Source organism: Calypte anna, chromosome 19 (genome assembly GCF_003957555.1).
Source record: "Calypte anna isolate BGI_N300 chromosome 19, bCalAnn1_v1.p, whole genome shotgun sequence".
Classification (NCBI taxonomy): domain Eukaryota; kingdom Metazoa; phylum Chordata; class Aves; order Apodiformes; family Trochilidae; genus Calypte; species Calypte anna.
In genome coordinates, this window is record NC_044264.1 from 6080609 (window position 1) to 6096268 (window position 15660).

The 15660-nt window shown below is 44.3% G+C and overlaps 1 protein-coding gene across 9 annotated transcripts in view; it reads right to left on the minus strand.

The window, feature by feature from the left end:
* COL26A1 (collagen type XXVI alpha 1 chain) overlaps positions 1 to 15660 on the minus strand; it is a 153640-nt gene that overhangs the window by 121139 nt on the left and 16841 nt on the right. For all 9 annotated transcript variants that reach the window (XM_030462635.1, XM_030462634.1, XM_030462633.1 and 6 more), the window contains exon 2: positions 8040 to 8162. In XM_030462635.1, coding sequence (XP_030318495.1) covers positions 8040 to 8162 — 123 coding nt within the window. The remainder of the gene's footprint in view (positions 1 to 8039; positions 8163 to 15660) is intronic.

Here is a 15660-nt window from a genome sequence, read left to right on the forward strand (position 1 = left end):
TATGACAACTGCCAAACACAGAAACCATCTTCTATAGCCACCAGAGAGGATGGCTGCACAAGCTTCCTCCTGAGCACATGAGCACCTGCACTTAAGAAAGGCATTGCCCAGCAATGGGAACACAACTCTGTCTCCTGAGGACATTACATCCTAACACTCTCACCTGTTAAAAAGGACACCAGTGACTGCTGACACTGACAGCTCTGATCCAGGCACTTGCATCAGACAAACTAGATGGAGCCAGATCATCCCACCTGGTTCTCTGGACCTCTACATTCAATGTTACTCAGGAATTTGCAGTCAGAGGTTTGAGGATGTGGTACCATGCTGCTGCAGGTAGATCTTCAGTGCCCTTTCACAGAGAGACCTAAGGCACAAAGACTCCAAGCATCTTGCTGAGGGTCTCTCAGAACAGCTCTGGCAAAGTTCAGGAACTGAACCCAAGTCTTCTTACTCCCAGTGCTGGCACTGAACTCAAGACATCTTTCCACACATAAGCCCCAAACCATCAGTCAGAAGTTCATGACTTTGTCACTAACACCACAGCTGGACTGACCTTGAGATGAAAAGTCTCCAGTCCTGTTACCAGTGTCTGGAGCCAGCTAGTCTCCAACCACACCGTGATTTTAAAACCATGTTTCTGCCAACACCAAGATGTTAAAGCTCTCTCAAACTTCATTATGAAGTGTGGAGAGTGGCTTGAGCCAGACTGGAATCTTGGCAGCAGTTCTGTGTCGGGGAAGTAGCTACAGTTTAATCCTCAAACAAGTGAGGACTTCTCAGGGCATGACAAAACGTGGAGCTCAGCTGTCACAGTCTACCACCCACCCTGAATTTCCTGGAAGAGTCCTGATGTTTGCAGCTCTGTTCAGCATCGCGTAGTCAGGCATGCAAAGTGGTCCCAGCTTGCTAGCATCAATTTGCTCTAAAGTTGCTCTGTTCTTCATAGCATCATTTTCCCTCAAGCATGTGACATGGCATCAAGGTTTGTTGTTACCTGTATCATCATGTCACATCATGCAGATTTCTGACTGCTAAAATTTCTGATTTCTGACAGAGAAAACTCCTTCAGTAAAGCATTACCACTGAATACTTGAAGTGTTGCAATTGAAGGAGGGAGAAAAAACATTGCAAAAGGAGAGGAATAGAATTTTGTTAAATATCAGAAGCCTCAATGAAAATGCATGGAAAACACAACAGGCAGAAAAAAAGGACTGGTAGCAGAGTAGGAAAACCTTTCCCTTGGATGTCACTCAAGCCACAAACACTGGCATAGAAATCTGCACAGCCACAGTAAGGGAAGAGGTTCAGATGAGCCACAACCTGCATGCACCTCTTTGCTTCCCAGCCAGCCAGACTACGTGCTTCAGCAGAAGACTTTCAAGCTCTTCATAGAGAAGCAAACTACCAGGACCTGCCACTCTACTGCAAGAGATAGGTGTCATTTACCAACACACTGGGTAAAAGGGAATACTGAGGGAAAAACCCAGAAAACTCTACCAGTGGCCACTGCTGCTAGGAGATCAAAAACCCATCTGTCCTTGGAGACTGCTTGATCAGATGAGCTACAGGAGCCCATCCACAAGCAGTCACCATTTGGGAAAGTCTCTTGCCTGTGACTAAGTGACTGCCCAGAAACTGATAATTTGGGGAGGGAGTACAAGATGACTGATTAACTGATTTCAGGCTATGCAGCTAGAAAGACTGGAGAAATCAAGACACATTGAGGGATTAGAGCCAACAAGGCCCCAGCACACCAGGATATGTTCCCCTTCCTCTCAAGGAAGTGATGCTGAACACAATCACCAGCCGTGACACAAGAAAGGGAACGAGTGTCACATTCTTGGAGCAGAGCCTCAAAAATCAGGTCAAAGAGAAAGACATGATCTCTGCCATAACCCAGTCAGGACAGCCTGTCACACACAGGAAATACTTTTCCCCTTTATGGATTTTCCCTGCCCTTTGACACTTACAAACAAAGCTGTTTGTGCTCCAGGAACACATGAGAGGGAAGGCGTGAAGCTCATTTCCACATCACAAGAGACAGTTTTGTTAGTGGGAGTCATTCAGCCATTGCAGTTTGTGCCCGAGGAGACCTTGGTGACCTTCAGAGGCTTCTGTTCATTTTTATTCAATTTCCAGGTTGAAAGTTTCACTATCGCAGACTGGGCTTCAGTATAACAAGAGGAATGAACTTTTTGATTGGCAAAGAATCTGGAAGGTAAGGAACCCAAGCTTTCTTTTTACTACAGCTCTTGTAGCAATGAAGTCACATTGGGTGGGTTCAGTGGGTCCAATCCTGTACATGTAACTTTTAATGCAGAGTTAGCACTTCTTATAAAGAAAATCAGAATAAAGCCAGTGGCAGTTCCTCTAATTTTTGGTACCCCTGGACTGATTAACAGACATACCAAGAATCTAAAATTCCCCACAGAAAATCAGGGTGTTCTGAAATCAGATTTTAAATCAGAGCCATGATTTTTTTTTTTCTCTTGCAGCCCCAGTTCTTCCAGCTTCCCTAGCACAAAGGCAGTAGTTCCCCAGGGAAGAACATAACTAGAAGAGTTTCAAATATGCTCCTTCAGACACTGGACAGAAAACAAAACCTGCAGCTGCAGGAGTGTTGGAGGCCACTGTACATGTCCTGCCTTTGCCAAAGGGGAGGAAAAAAGACTGTGTTTAACTCTGAGTATGTCTGGTTTACACAACTTATCAAGAGCCTAAAGCCCAGAAAACAAACTTACACACCTCCTCTCCCAAGCTGTACAGAACTACAGTCTCAGCCCCTTCTCCACCCCCCCAAGAAAAAAAGATAAAGGAGACAGAGACAGATGTTTCTATGCAGAGCAATCATCAGCTCCTGTCTTTATTAACAATTAGATCTCAGTGCCACTGCAGAGCAGCGCTGCCCTTCCCTACCAGCAAGGAGAAAGAGTACCCAGACAGCATGTCTGGGCAAGATCAAAAAGCCTTCAATTAGCAGCCGGGGGAAGCCTGTGCACAAGCTAGGAAGCAGTTGCCCTCCACCTGTGCCCAGCCATCAGAACACGAGTCCCCTTCTGCAAGCACAATCATCTACATAGTTCCCAAACCTGGGTGTGCCCTTGTACTACAGCTCTAATCCCTAACACACCCAGAACTTCTGTCTATTGTGTTTGCAGGGGCACTGCTCATCACAGGTTTATATCCTGTATGTGCATAGGAAAGCAGGCATCTTTTTCCAAACGTATGACTCCACATCTTGGAAAGAAATAAGGGAAATAAACACATAAAAGAGTTTGTGTGTAACAGGACTTCAAATAGCAATCCTAATGCACTGAAATAAACTCTGGGATTTATTATTCAATTGACTGGAAAGAAGAAAAAGAGAAAGATTTCCCTGTGGCATTACTACTTCTGAAACTGAGGAGAAACATCAGCTACAGGCCAGTCTCTTGGGTGACAGATCCTTAACTTCTCTTACTGACCCTGTAGCAATAGAGTCTTCAAAAGCAGAAGACCAAAATGGATGAGCCTGCAGAATTCCTTCTTTGTTATTCTGCAAACTATCTTGTAAAATCCCTCCAGGAGAAGAAATGTGCTCAGTTTAAATGAAAACAACAACAACAAAAACAGAAAGCCCAACACTCAAAAACACCAAACAGCAAGAATGATCCACCCAAGATGTACAGCTTGCTTACATGAAAAATGTCTTCAAGGGCACAAAGCATCTGTGATAAGCCAAACCAGCTAAAATATCAAAAGGAAAAAAAGATGCAATGACTTAGCAGTTGGAAAGGGCATCACAGCCCAGATTTGTTGCCTTGCAAGACGTGTTCTGCCCTTCCATCTCTCACTTGTGAGTGATGTTTGCAGCCAAAGGGTAAATAATTTTGTGTTTGGGGTTTCAATGGCTCTTGCTAAAATACAGAAGCTGGGTAAGTTCATCCCTGTATCAGCCAGCTATGGGGAATCTCCAGATTCTCGGCACTTTCTGAGAAAGTGCTGCAGAGACAGGATGCTCAAAGGCTGGAGTGTAACACTTGTGACCACTGAGTACAGCAAAAAAACCAGCAAGATAAAAACTCCCAATCTTGCTGGGAACACTCATTTTTCAAGGATGAAAAAAGTAGGAGAGGAGTCGAAATATCCTGCCCCAGTCTGAAGCAGCATGCTTCCAGAGGTGAGATAGGCAACAACAGTTTGAAGCAGAAAATACTTGTCTTCTGAAGACTGAAAGAGTGCACACTCTGCCAGGCTGTTCACCACATTGTTTTACCTCCTCAGATACTCATCTGCTGACCACAACAGTCATACACAAGTACACTAATCAAAACTAAGCTAATTTACACCAATTAACATATAGTAAGAAATCACCCTGCTTTCAAAGTCACAAATCACAGTAAGACAACCCTAGTACTGCTCTCATTCCACAGGTGAGGCAGCCTGGCTTGGCTGGAGGCACAGGAGGTCATGAAAGCTCCAGCAACTGAACTCAGGTCTTAAATGCTTTCCTGCCTAAGAGGCAGGAGACTCTCTGAGTCTCCTGAGACTTGGGGAGCTGTGTACCCTAAACATGATAGGATCATGCATTAGCCTGCAGCTGCTGCAGCAAAGGAATTGCTCATGAGAAGGGTTACAAATCACGTTTGGTTTAACTGAGAACTGTGTGCAACCATCCAGGCAGCAGAGACCCAGAGATTAGGTTGCCACTGAAACCTCAAGCTAGAGACTTCATCCCTTCCCTCAGACAGATAAATGGCATGTGATTTTTCTAAATGCACTACGAGCTTCAGCCAGGCTGCTGGAAAGCTGCCTGTTCACTTTGCAGTGTGACAAAGCAAAGGCATGTCCTATGGCATGCAGAACCTGAATCCTTCACTGCACAGATGGAAAGAGTTCAAGAATAGATCTGCTGAGGGAAAGTCTCCAGCCAAGACTGCTCCAAAGCAACTCAGAACCCAAGCTAAATAGAGCCTGGGGTGAAGGGCAAGAACAGAGCAGCTCATCCCATCCCAGCCAAGATGACAACACTCCTGCAAAAGTAGTACAGCTGCCAGCTTCCCAAGAGCAAGTGAACAAACAGCAAGGGACATCCACACAACTGAAGCTGCCAGGCTGGGGATCTCACAGATACTCCTCTGTCAAAGGCTTGACCCCGAGCTGCAGTTTGTGCAAGAAGGGAAAGAAACATAACACGAATGAATGGGAGACAGGAAATGGATTAAATCCTTGTCTGGCCACAGTGATGTCTGCTTGTGAGCAGAGTCTCTCTAACAGAGAGCCCCTCTCAGCTGTCACCACATGGTTGAGAGATGCCTTTTTTTTTGTTGGCTGGCGTCCCTTTTGCTAGTGAACAGCCTGATAATGGGTGCTGGCAGAATGAAAGCTCTCCCAGATATGGTTGACTCCCTTTAAACAAGGAGATGAAAACAGTTTGCTTCAAAGTCACAGCTGGGAGAAATACTCTAAAGTCAAAATCATGCCAATGGCTTACTGACATTTTTTGCCTTGCCTACAGTCAAATGTATGAATCTGGCTGTGCCCCCCCCCAAGCTCAGGCTCCAGGAATCTCACTAGAGAAGAACAGGAAAAGGCCAGAAGACCTTAAAGTTTGTCTTTAGAGCAGGTAAATTTCTATGACCTGAATCACCTCCTTAGGAGTTTTCATTTCAAAACAGAAGATGGGATTCACCTGAACTAGGACAGAGACTGGCATTTCCCAAAGAGACAACATTCATTTTGGTGAAAGAGGGTGGGGAAAAAAACAAATATAAAATCTCAGCTTGACTTCAAGATAAAAGAAAACCACTTCTCCACAAAGGCCTAGGTGCTGGCAATGTAATACTGATAGGCTGCCACATAGGCCTAGGAAATAAGGCCCTCAACTGCATAACATGACTCAGGGTTATCCAGTGCTGCCATGATGTCACCAGAGTCATCATTTTCTTGCCCATTTAAAATTTTAATATTAGAAGTCAGATGCACTGCTGAAAACAAGGAACTACTCACAAAAGCTGTCTGGGATGGAGATAACTTATCTAACAACCCACTCAGCTCTCAGACCTCAGTGGCTTCACCATCATTTCTATGTGTTCTTGGGGTTCTCCTTTGTACAGTGATGGTACAGGAAATGGTCAGGAACCAGCATATGGCACACTCCTGCTTTACCTTTTTTCATAACTGGGTGACCCTTCAGTAGGTGTTAGCAGTGCTTGGGAGGTTCTTAAGGAAAGACAAGTCCCAAGGTCTTTCTCTGTCTCATAGAGAATGCCACACAATGCATGATCAGAACACAGAGTTTGGTCATTTCCTCAGAAGGGTGCCTTTCACTTTGCTTGCATTTCTTCCCAGTTTGAAAAGGGAACAGAGGGTGAGTGTCCTCCCATCTCTTTGGTAGGTTCTTTCATGATGACTCTGTTCCAGAAACTCAGCTCCTGTCAACTAAGCTTTCAACAGCTGAGATTTTAAATATCAATAACCTCAGCTTCTTTCCATGATATTTTCACATAGAAAAATTGAGAAGGCTGCTGCCCTTCTGCATTGTCTCCAAACAATTGGACTCATCAGGAAAATGAACCAAACTACATTTGAAACTGAAAATGTTCCATGAATAACAATGTCACAACAGCACACCCTATTCCTAAAATCTCTAGGTTAACTATTTAGGAATCAATGAGTATGAGTAACTGCAGGAGTCCACAGAAAAAGGTTTCTACCAGTAACATGATCAGTTGTTTGAAACTTATGAAACTATAGTTATGTCAAAAAAGGAAAAATAAGCAAGCTTTTTGGCAAGTTTAGGAGACAAGGTGAAAGCTCACAAGTTTCTAATGACAATTATGTGCGTAAAAAGTCTGGGAAATTAAAAAGCTTCAACAGAAGTTTGGCCATGACAGCATAAAATATTAAGTGTTTCAACCACAGCCTTGCATAAAACAAGACCAAAGAGACACCAAAGCAGATACATTACAAGTGAAAGAACTTAGACTGACCAGTGGCCAAGTAGAAACTGGAGAGCCAACCATGGTAACTGCCACATGGAAAATGTGAATTCCAGATGAAGAGTCACAAGAACAGATTGGGAAGGTGGATCTCTGGGTAGTTCAACCCCATTCTGGCTGGGGTACAAGACAACCTCAGTCAGTGCCCTGTGGGTGAACTGGCAACAATAGCAAGAAAATGACTAAGTTTTGTGTGCTAAATTATGAGTTTGTCTACATGGCAAATTGTTATAGAAGCTAGGTGTAAACTTAGAGTACAATGGCTTTTCTTGCACTAATTCCCAAATGGGTGGGTAACACTGTTCTGCTCTGAGAATGTCCTTCTGAGAAGGCAAAGCTCAACAATAAAAACCACTCTGTGTTCTGAAAGGTTGGAGCTGGGGATAGCTATTTCAAACATCTTTTTTTTTTTTTTTCTTAAAATGTAGGAGACTAAGTGATTGAAAGGCAAAGAAGGCTAACAGCAGACTTGGGGCAAGTTTTTGACAAGTCACAGTCCCACATGAGGAGAGAGGACATTGTGGCTTTCATGCATGTGTCTAAAGGATATTGAGATGCAAGAGTAAGTGGTTCTGTAAGGAAATTCCCCTCTGAAATGTACAGCCTGCATTACATTTGTCCATCACATGTTGCAAGGAATTTGATCAAAGCTTTCCAAGTGCATGTGATCAACACTACCCTTAACACTTCATACCTGTGTGTGAGGGATCAACCCCAACAAGCCTCATGGTACCATTGGCTCCAGCATCCCTGTTAACCCTGCTCAGTCACAATGCTGGACTTGGACATTCATTTAGCTTCATGCCTGACTAGCAGCAGCCTCCTGTGTGGAGGAGTAGGACACAAACTGGCATTACAACCGAAGTGAAGCTGTTTCATGTAGCTCATCCCTGATCCTACACTTACCTTCATGTTTAATTCCTCTAGCTAACACTTGTGGCATTTAGTTCCAGGGTATCAGGCATCACCTAGTGAGCTCAACCCTCTCTGCAGCTAACCAGTGTCATGAGAAGTGCAGGAAAACTTGGGCAGTGTGAGCCCAATGGAGATTTTTACCTCACTAAGTTGGCACAAGGTCCAGGCCATCGGCAGCTCTGATAAACTCGCTGGATCACAGTTTCTGACCCATTCTGCACTTGGCAGGAAACTGTCCGTGTGACTGTGTAGTGACACCAGTGCCTGCAGAGAGAAAGGACACAGTTAGCCCCAGTAAGACAGCAAGCTAGCCCAACACATAGCAGAGTGCAGTAAAAACAAAGTATCTGGGGGTGGGGTTGTTTCTTCTGCCAGCCATAGAGAGCCCAACTTGCAGCCCTCATTTCTCACCCCACCCTCTACTCCCAATAGCTGCAGAAAGATTCCCAGCTCCTGCCAACCTGAACCACAAGAGATCCAGTAACGCCTTTTGCTTGGTCCTCAGAGGGCAGAGTTTTATAGTACATAATTTAGTTTTGTTAGTTATCATAAACAATAGAATTTTAGGACAAAAAAACCAAAAAAAACCCAAAACACACAAAGAGGACAAAAAAAAAAGTTCAATTTCTCCTGATAGTTCCCATTGTACTGGTCTTAATTTTCATCCTGCTCATTATAGTATCATTCCCCAGCCTCCTAGAATTATGAGCAATATTTGAGTTGGAAAATTCTGGTTTTTGTGTGGTAGAGCTCCTTGTCAGGAGGGTATGAACAAGCTGGGTGTAGAAAAAGTCATATTGCTGTCCTGGTGATCTTGCAGTCTAAAAATGTGCAAGAGAAAATACATGGGAGGGAGGGACAAGCATCATGTGCTATCTCTTGAAAACATGAGACCTCCCTACCATAAGGCATATGAGAAGGCAGGAACTGCAGTGTCAGCCCTGGGAATTGGGACCCATAGATCCTTTCCACCTTCTCTAAAATGGGTGGGTTTAGGCTCCAGTGTTGTGCTTGAGGGGAGGGAAAAGGATACATTAATTTCTCTTTTGCAAGCATCTTTTGTATTTGCCAAATACTGGTTCACATTTTTGCTTTTGTACCTCAGTTTACTTAACAGTTTTGAGAGCCACTTTCCTATTGATTAGGGATCAGAACTGGGGTCACTAATGGGAGGCAGAGACACACAAAATGCTTCTGCAAGCATTCCCTGCACATACAGAGCAGTCCTGCTCCTCATCCATCCAGAGTTCCCAGTACATTGATCACCTGATACCACAGTAGCTCCTCAATCTTGCATACCAAAAATCAAACTACTTGTACAGTTGTAAACCAGCATCCCCACCTCCTTCCCTAACCTACCTTTCCCCATGGCAAAATGTTTGCCATTTTCAGGATTTGTTGCATTTTGTTTCCTTCTTGGATTCCCCTCCTATCTCAGCAGGAGGCTCCCTGCTCCCTGGGTAACTCGGATTTCCATGAATAGGAGGTAAGCGTGCCAGCAGCTGAGCCGAGTGCTGCTGACCACAATGAGGGAGCTGGGGCCAGCAGGCTGCACCCCCAACCTTCTGCTGCAGCCAGAGGGGTGAGCTGGGGCACCCAGAGAGAGGAGGGGCTGCTTTCAACCCAGTGCCATCCCAGCCCATCACCTGTGTCAAGGCAGAGCCAGGCAGCTCTCCCTGCAGACAGATACTGCTCCTGCTCACAGTGAGCCCACTTCCAATGATTACACCTCGGGAAATGTGGATGGGTCACATCTCAGGTGACCCCCAGGCTGGTGGGGAAGACTTAGGAGAAGCACTTCTCTCAGATTTTTTGAGGATCTGTGGTGTGTATATATAGGGATCAGCCACCCTAGTACCCAAATATCTCTGCTAACATCTACATCACAGAACCAAAGGACATACCAAAAAAAAAAAAAAAAAAAAAAAAAGAGGAGGAGGATAAGATGAATGAGGCTCCAGAGCACATTGTGGCAGCATATCCTTTAGGAGGCTCAACACGACTTCTGTACAAAGTTCAAGGAGCAAAATTGGAAGAAACAAAGAGAAGAGGCTAAAGACTGGAAATGTGATAATTCAAAGTAAAGGTTTCTTTTCAGTTTTCCATGCACACGAGATGCAATCATTCATTTTGTCTCTCCAAGCCTTAGCTGCAGGGTTTGTTCAGACTGGTATTTCTGGGTAAGATCCCCTCATGCCATGGGAACAGCCAGTTGAGCACAGAAGAAAAAGCAGTAGAAGAAAAGGGTGGATATGAGGGGTAGGGGAAGCCACAGCCCCAAATAATTTACCTTAAACATATTTTAGCACAGTGCTTACAGCCACTGGAAGGACAACACTACACTTCTGCACAAGCCTCAAGGCAAAAGCATATCATGTCAGGCAAAGCAAACTGCAGGGATACAGAACCTGACAGGATAGCAGCACACATCCTAGAATTATGAAAAACAAACCTCATTAACATGCAGTGAGGAAAGGAATTGGTGGTACCACAGGAGAGAAACGAAGCAGTAGCATGCACAAAAGCACTATGGAAAAGCATGAAGGGACACAAATACTAAAAAATTCTGAAAAATGAACATTTTAAACCAGAGCATAATTATTGAGGACTAGAATGCCTCCCGTCACACTAAGACCATTTTTCTGGCTTGTCAATGAAATTCAAATACATAAAATATCAACACATGCTATGCTTTAGCTGTTATGTAGCTTGTATACATGTCCCTCTGGCCTTCTCCCATCACAGAGTCACCTGGGAAGAAGTACTGTTTCTATGGTGTGGAATTATTTCCCTCCAGCACTGATATTGCTAGGCTGCTGAGACAACCTGCCACACTGTCTTAGGTACAAAGAAAACACTTCTGTGTCAGATTGAAAAAAAAAAATAATTCAACTGCAAAACCTTCCATATCTGATGCTGACACGAGAGAGCTTCATATTCCTGAAGGCAAATGAGGTGGGAAGGTGAACAAAGATGAACAGCACCACACAGCCAGCAGAGTACAGGAGGCAGGTGTTGGAGGCAGACTCTGCATCTGGCAGCCTCTCTGTTCTGGTTTGTGTACAGCAGCAGCTCTGCATTGCAGCTCCATGTTACTGTCTTTAGTTTTCCCTTGCAAAGACCCAGATTTCACATCCTCTTCCTCCTTCAAGGATTATTTTCAACCAGCTTGGGAGTCTAGCACTACATTAGTGGGTCTGGAGCTAAGCAGGTGGCACTGTGCAGGCTGCCTATGGTAGAAAGTGCAAGAAAGGTTGGTTAATTTAAGCTACCTACAAAGCTGCTTTTGCCAGGGCTTTTGTTCAGTGGGTGCTGCCAGTGTGCGCACAGATTTTCTATCCAAATGAATCCAAATCTGCTGTTTGAGTAGTTCTCTCATACCTCTGCTCTACCTGGTCCTTGGAATAATCTGCTACAGGATAGTTTTCCCTCTCCAATCCAAGGAATTTGGCAATCATTATGTCTGCCTTGGAAAAGTATTTCTTGGAAATGAGATGTGCTGGACAATCCTTGTTACAATACAGTGACAGAGCCTTAGGCAGCAGTTGGAGGTCCAGGCTGTTCCCACACTACAGTGCACAGGACAGGAGGTTGCACATTGCTGTGGGGAGAAACCCAACACTTTCCCAGGTTCATTACTGCACATGACCTGCTCAGAGACCTCTTATAAAAGGAAGCAATCATTACAGGCGGAGAGAAGCTTCACCAAGGCTCTCCATTCATTAATTTCCTTGCCTGAGGCCATCACCTGGGCTTGCCAGGAAGAACAAGACTGATAGCCTGTGGCAAACAAACAGATGCTTTGCTCAACTTTAGAGATAACCTTCCACCTTCCTCAGCAGGAGCACCAACAGTGCAGTGACAAAGTAAACAACACTTGTCACCTCAGTGTTCTCAGTCTTCACAGAACTATCACAACATGGATCACACGGGGACATAAAAAAAAAAAAAAAAAAGCTCAACCCTCCTTTAAAGACACCTGAGATAATCCAAGATGAACCCAGTTTTCTCCATTTTCTCTCTACCAACATGCAAACAGTACCTGCCCAGGAGTGAAAGGTACACACTCACCTGCAAAACAGCCCACTCTTGGCTTCCCATAAATAGCATTATTTTGGTACAAATACAGCTTTTAGGTGTTTGGACTTTTTGACTATGGCAAGACAAGGAGAGGAACATAGCTGATCATAACATGCTGCAAGATATATAGTTTAGGACTCACAGTAGATATAATAGCACAGTGACTAAACAAGAGACAGACAAAACCACCCCAAAATTTCTCTTTGCAAGCCAAAAGTCAGCAACAACAGTCTCCAGAACACAAGCAGGCTTCAGACAAAGTGACAAAAGGCCCCATCACGGCTTATGGAGATTATAAATGACCCTTTATATTATATACAGATGCTAGCAAGGAAGGTTTAGGACTTCTACTGGCATGAATCCAGGATGGCAGAGAATATATTACTGCTTATTCAAAAAGCATATTCCAACCAAGCTAACAAAATGATGCAGATAGCAGCTCCTTAAGGGCTGGATCTGTTGGATCTCGTGCATGCTCATCAGGAGCAGATTTAGCACAATACCCCAACAGCATTTCATGGAATTGATCTTCTACTGAACTTTGCTTACAGAGGCAAGTCTCACTTGGTCCATTTTCCCCAGCTGTTCCCAAAAAGGTGCTCTCCTTTCACCCCCTATTTAATTCCTGGAAGACTTTCATGGACAGCTGAGCATCTGGTGACCATGGCTTGCAAGACAATGATTTAAACAGTTTCAGTCCAGGGCTATAGACCAAGTTCTCAAGTCTTGATCACAGCAGTCATGTCATTCCAGAGGGAATAGGAACGTTGATGCCAGCAGATAGCCAACTATATTAACTGTATAGGTTCAAGATGCTACAGTGGACAACAGGCTAGAGCAACAAACACAGTAGTTTGCTTCCATTTGGATGCTTGAAAACTACTATTCTGAGCTTAAACAGACCCTTCCCTCAGATCCTGGGAGCTGCACTCAGCAGGAGCAGTGGTGCATGGCTGCAGGCACCTGGGCACTTGAGGAGAAACCTGACTTTCCAAGGGTGCTCACAAAGGAGGTTGAGAGAACCTCAAAGGGCAGCTGGACTTCCATAGGGAGCTTGAGCTGCATTTTGCTTCTGGGGGCAGATGCCTGGCAGGAAGCCACGTTCTGCACCCCACCAGCTTTCTGAACCTGCTGCAGCCCTCACCAGAAGCCATTCCTGGCTGCAGAGTTCACCCCCCCAGGAGGTTCTGGATACCTGTAATCCTACAGTGAGAGAGAAAAGGGGCTGCAAAGGGTGGAGAAGTGTAGGGTAATAAATGCTTGAGGTAAAATACTGCAAGCACCAGAACAGCCATATACCCACATATCAAAGCCTAATTCCTGGCCTGCAAGGCTGATTGAGCTTGGGGAAATCATTCATTTCACAGATAGGAAGACAATGACAGACAGTAAGCTTCCCCCCTTCTCACCATCTGGATTTGCACAGTCCTGTTTCTTAAGCCCACTACTCAAAGGGTACGTAAGGGATTCTCCTCCAGCCATCTGCCCACTGTGAATGCTTAGAAAGACTCACACCACAACAAACTTAGAGCCATCCCCAAAAAGCACATTTGCTTCTTTCCTAACCCAACCTGCTGGCTTTTATCTAAGCATTTCAGACTTCTGGGGGTCTCAGAAGGACCTTGTAAGGTGTTTGAAAGGAAAAAGCCAATTGGTTGTTAGTAAGCTTCATTTCACTGGACAAGAGATCACAAAATAATGCCAGAAACCAATAGGCTGAACTGATCAGGGCTCAGCAAGTAGCCTGTTTAATCAGGAGTGTGCAACTTGTAAATGAAAGCAGCTACATTCTTGCCTAATCACTTTCAGTGGGATGACAGTTCATCCCCACAAAAAAAACTGACTTGCTGCCATGCCCTGTAAAGGACAGACCTACAGCAGGCAACACCTGCCACACACAGGACCTTCTGGCTGGTGGCCTCACTGGGGTAAAGGATGTGTCTAAAGCTCCAGATACCCATGGCCTTACAGTGCACCATGCATCCTACCAGCATTAAATGCTGCACTTACAGCAGAGACAATCCTACAAGTTTGAGAAAAGCCATTTATGCTATTGGAGAGCTGAGTAAAATTAGTGTGGTTTTAATACTTCTTGCATCACCAAGACTTAACTGGCCAAGACAGAAGCAACCAGTCTTTCTAGGAGGGAAAAAAAAACAAACCCAAATCAACCAACACCACCACCAAAAAAATAAACAAAACAAACCTTGCATGCAGGAGTGTTACATCAACACTGGTTGCATGTATTTGGGCATACACTGACCCTCCTCACACCCAATAAAAATTACAGAAATCTCTTCAATAAGGCTGGCATTTCTGATGCTTCTGATTTGCCCTAAAACTTTGTGCTGTGTAAACAACTGCACTGAATTATCTTTGTTTCCATAAGGATAACACACTGTGTGTTATACTTAGCAGAGATCAACGTTTAGGGCACAGAAAACAGTAGGAGTGTTTTGATAGCTAGATAGATTTCCCTGAGTTTCCTCAAAACATTTTTCACTGGAGCTATCAATTTCCCTACAGTTCTAGAGAGGAATTTCAATAAAATCAGAAGGTCACTGACTTTCACTGGGAAAAAGTTGCTGTTCTGACTCAATGGAAGCAACTGTGTCCTTTTCTCTGTGTAAATAGTACAGCATCCCACTTGCTTTGCCAGAACAGCAATCCATACTGGAGCTCTGTTAGGACGGGTTAGTTATTTATATACTCCACTGAGGCCAGAAGCAGAGTTGCCCTCTATATGCCAAGAAATCCAATCCAAAGGCTGTCAGTTCTTTCTCGACTGTCCATTTCTACATAACTACTTTATTCCCTTCTTATTCACAAATACACACCTCTCTGAATGTGCTTGGACTCTCATCAGGATCAAGTTGACCAGCTAATTCAGTTGTCTGAGATCAGATAACTCTCTATTGCTGTTACACAGCTAAATGGAACCAATCCCATCACATCACTGCAAAGATCAGATAAGTCCAGCTTGGTTTGTAAGTTTCTCCTGTTTTCCACCATTAGATTTTAGGCTGTCTTTCAGCTTGTTGTCCAGCAAAACTCCAGCTACAAAATTCAGTTCCAAGTAGCAGTTTCCACAATACCATGTTCAGACTTGAATGATTGATTCAGGTCTGTCAGTGATGGACCTTTGCTAAGAAACCCATGAAACACCACCTGGCAGGGGCTGTACACAAGCTTATGATGGCAGGATTCTATTCAAAACATACTTTGGTCTTCCATTACAAAACTTTTTATGTTCCATTTTAAGAGGTCTGCAAGTCAGAAGACATGACAAGCCACAGTAATATTGTTGTCAATATTGATGTTTTACACATGCCTTACTCCCATCGAGCCCTTCACACTCGCTGAGGTTTCCCTGACTCCTGTGAAAAAGGGAGGAAAAATACTTGTAACAGCCCATTCATTCTGGGGAATTAATAAAACTGGAGGATTGCTGGTGTTTCTGTAGCCAGCCAGCAGCAACCATTTGAAGCAGCAGAGAGCCAGAAGCACGAACAGGAATAAGACAATTTCCAGGTCTCCCACTCAGCTATGCTGGTCAGACAAAGACTGGAAGGAACTCCAATCTCTCTGCACACACCATCACCCACTCCAATAAGAGTCTGAAAAAAAGAGGCCATAAAAATAAGTTCTGGCTAGCAAAGTAAGATGGGACAGTTTATCTAGG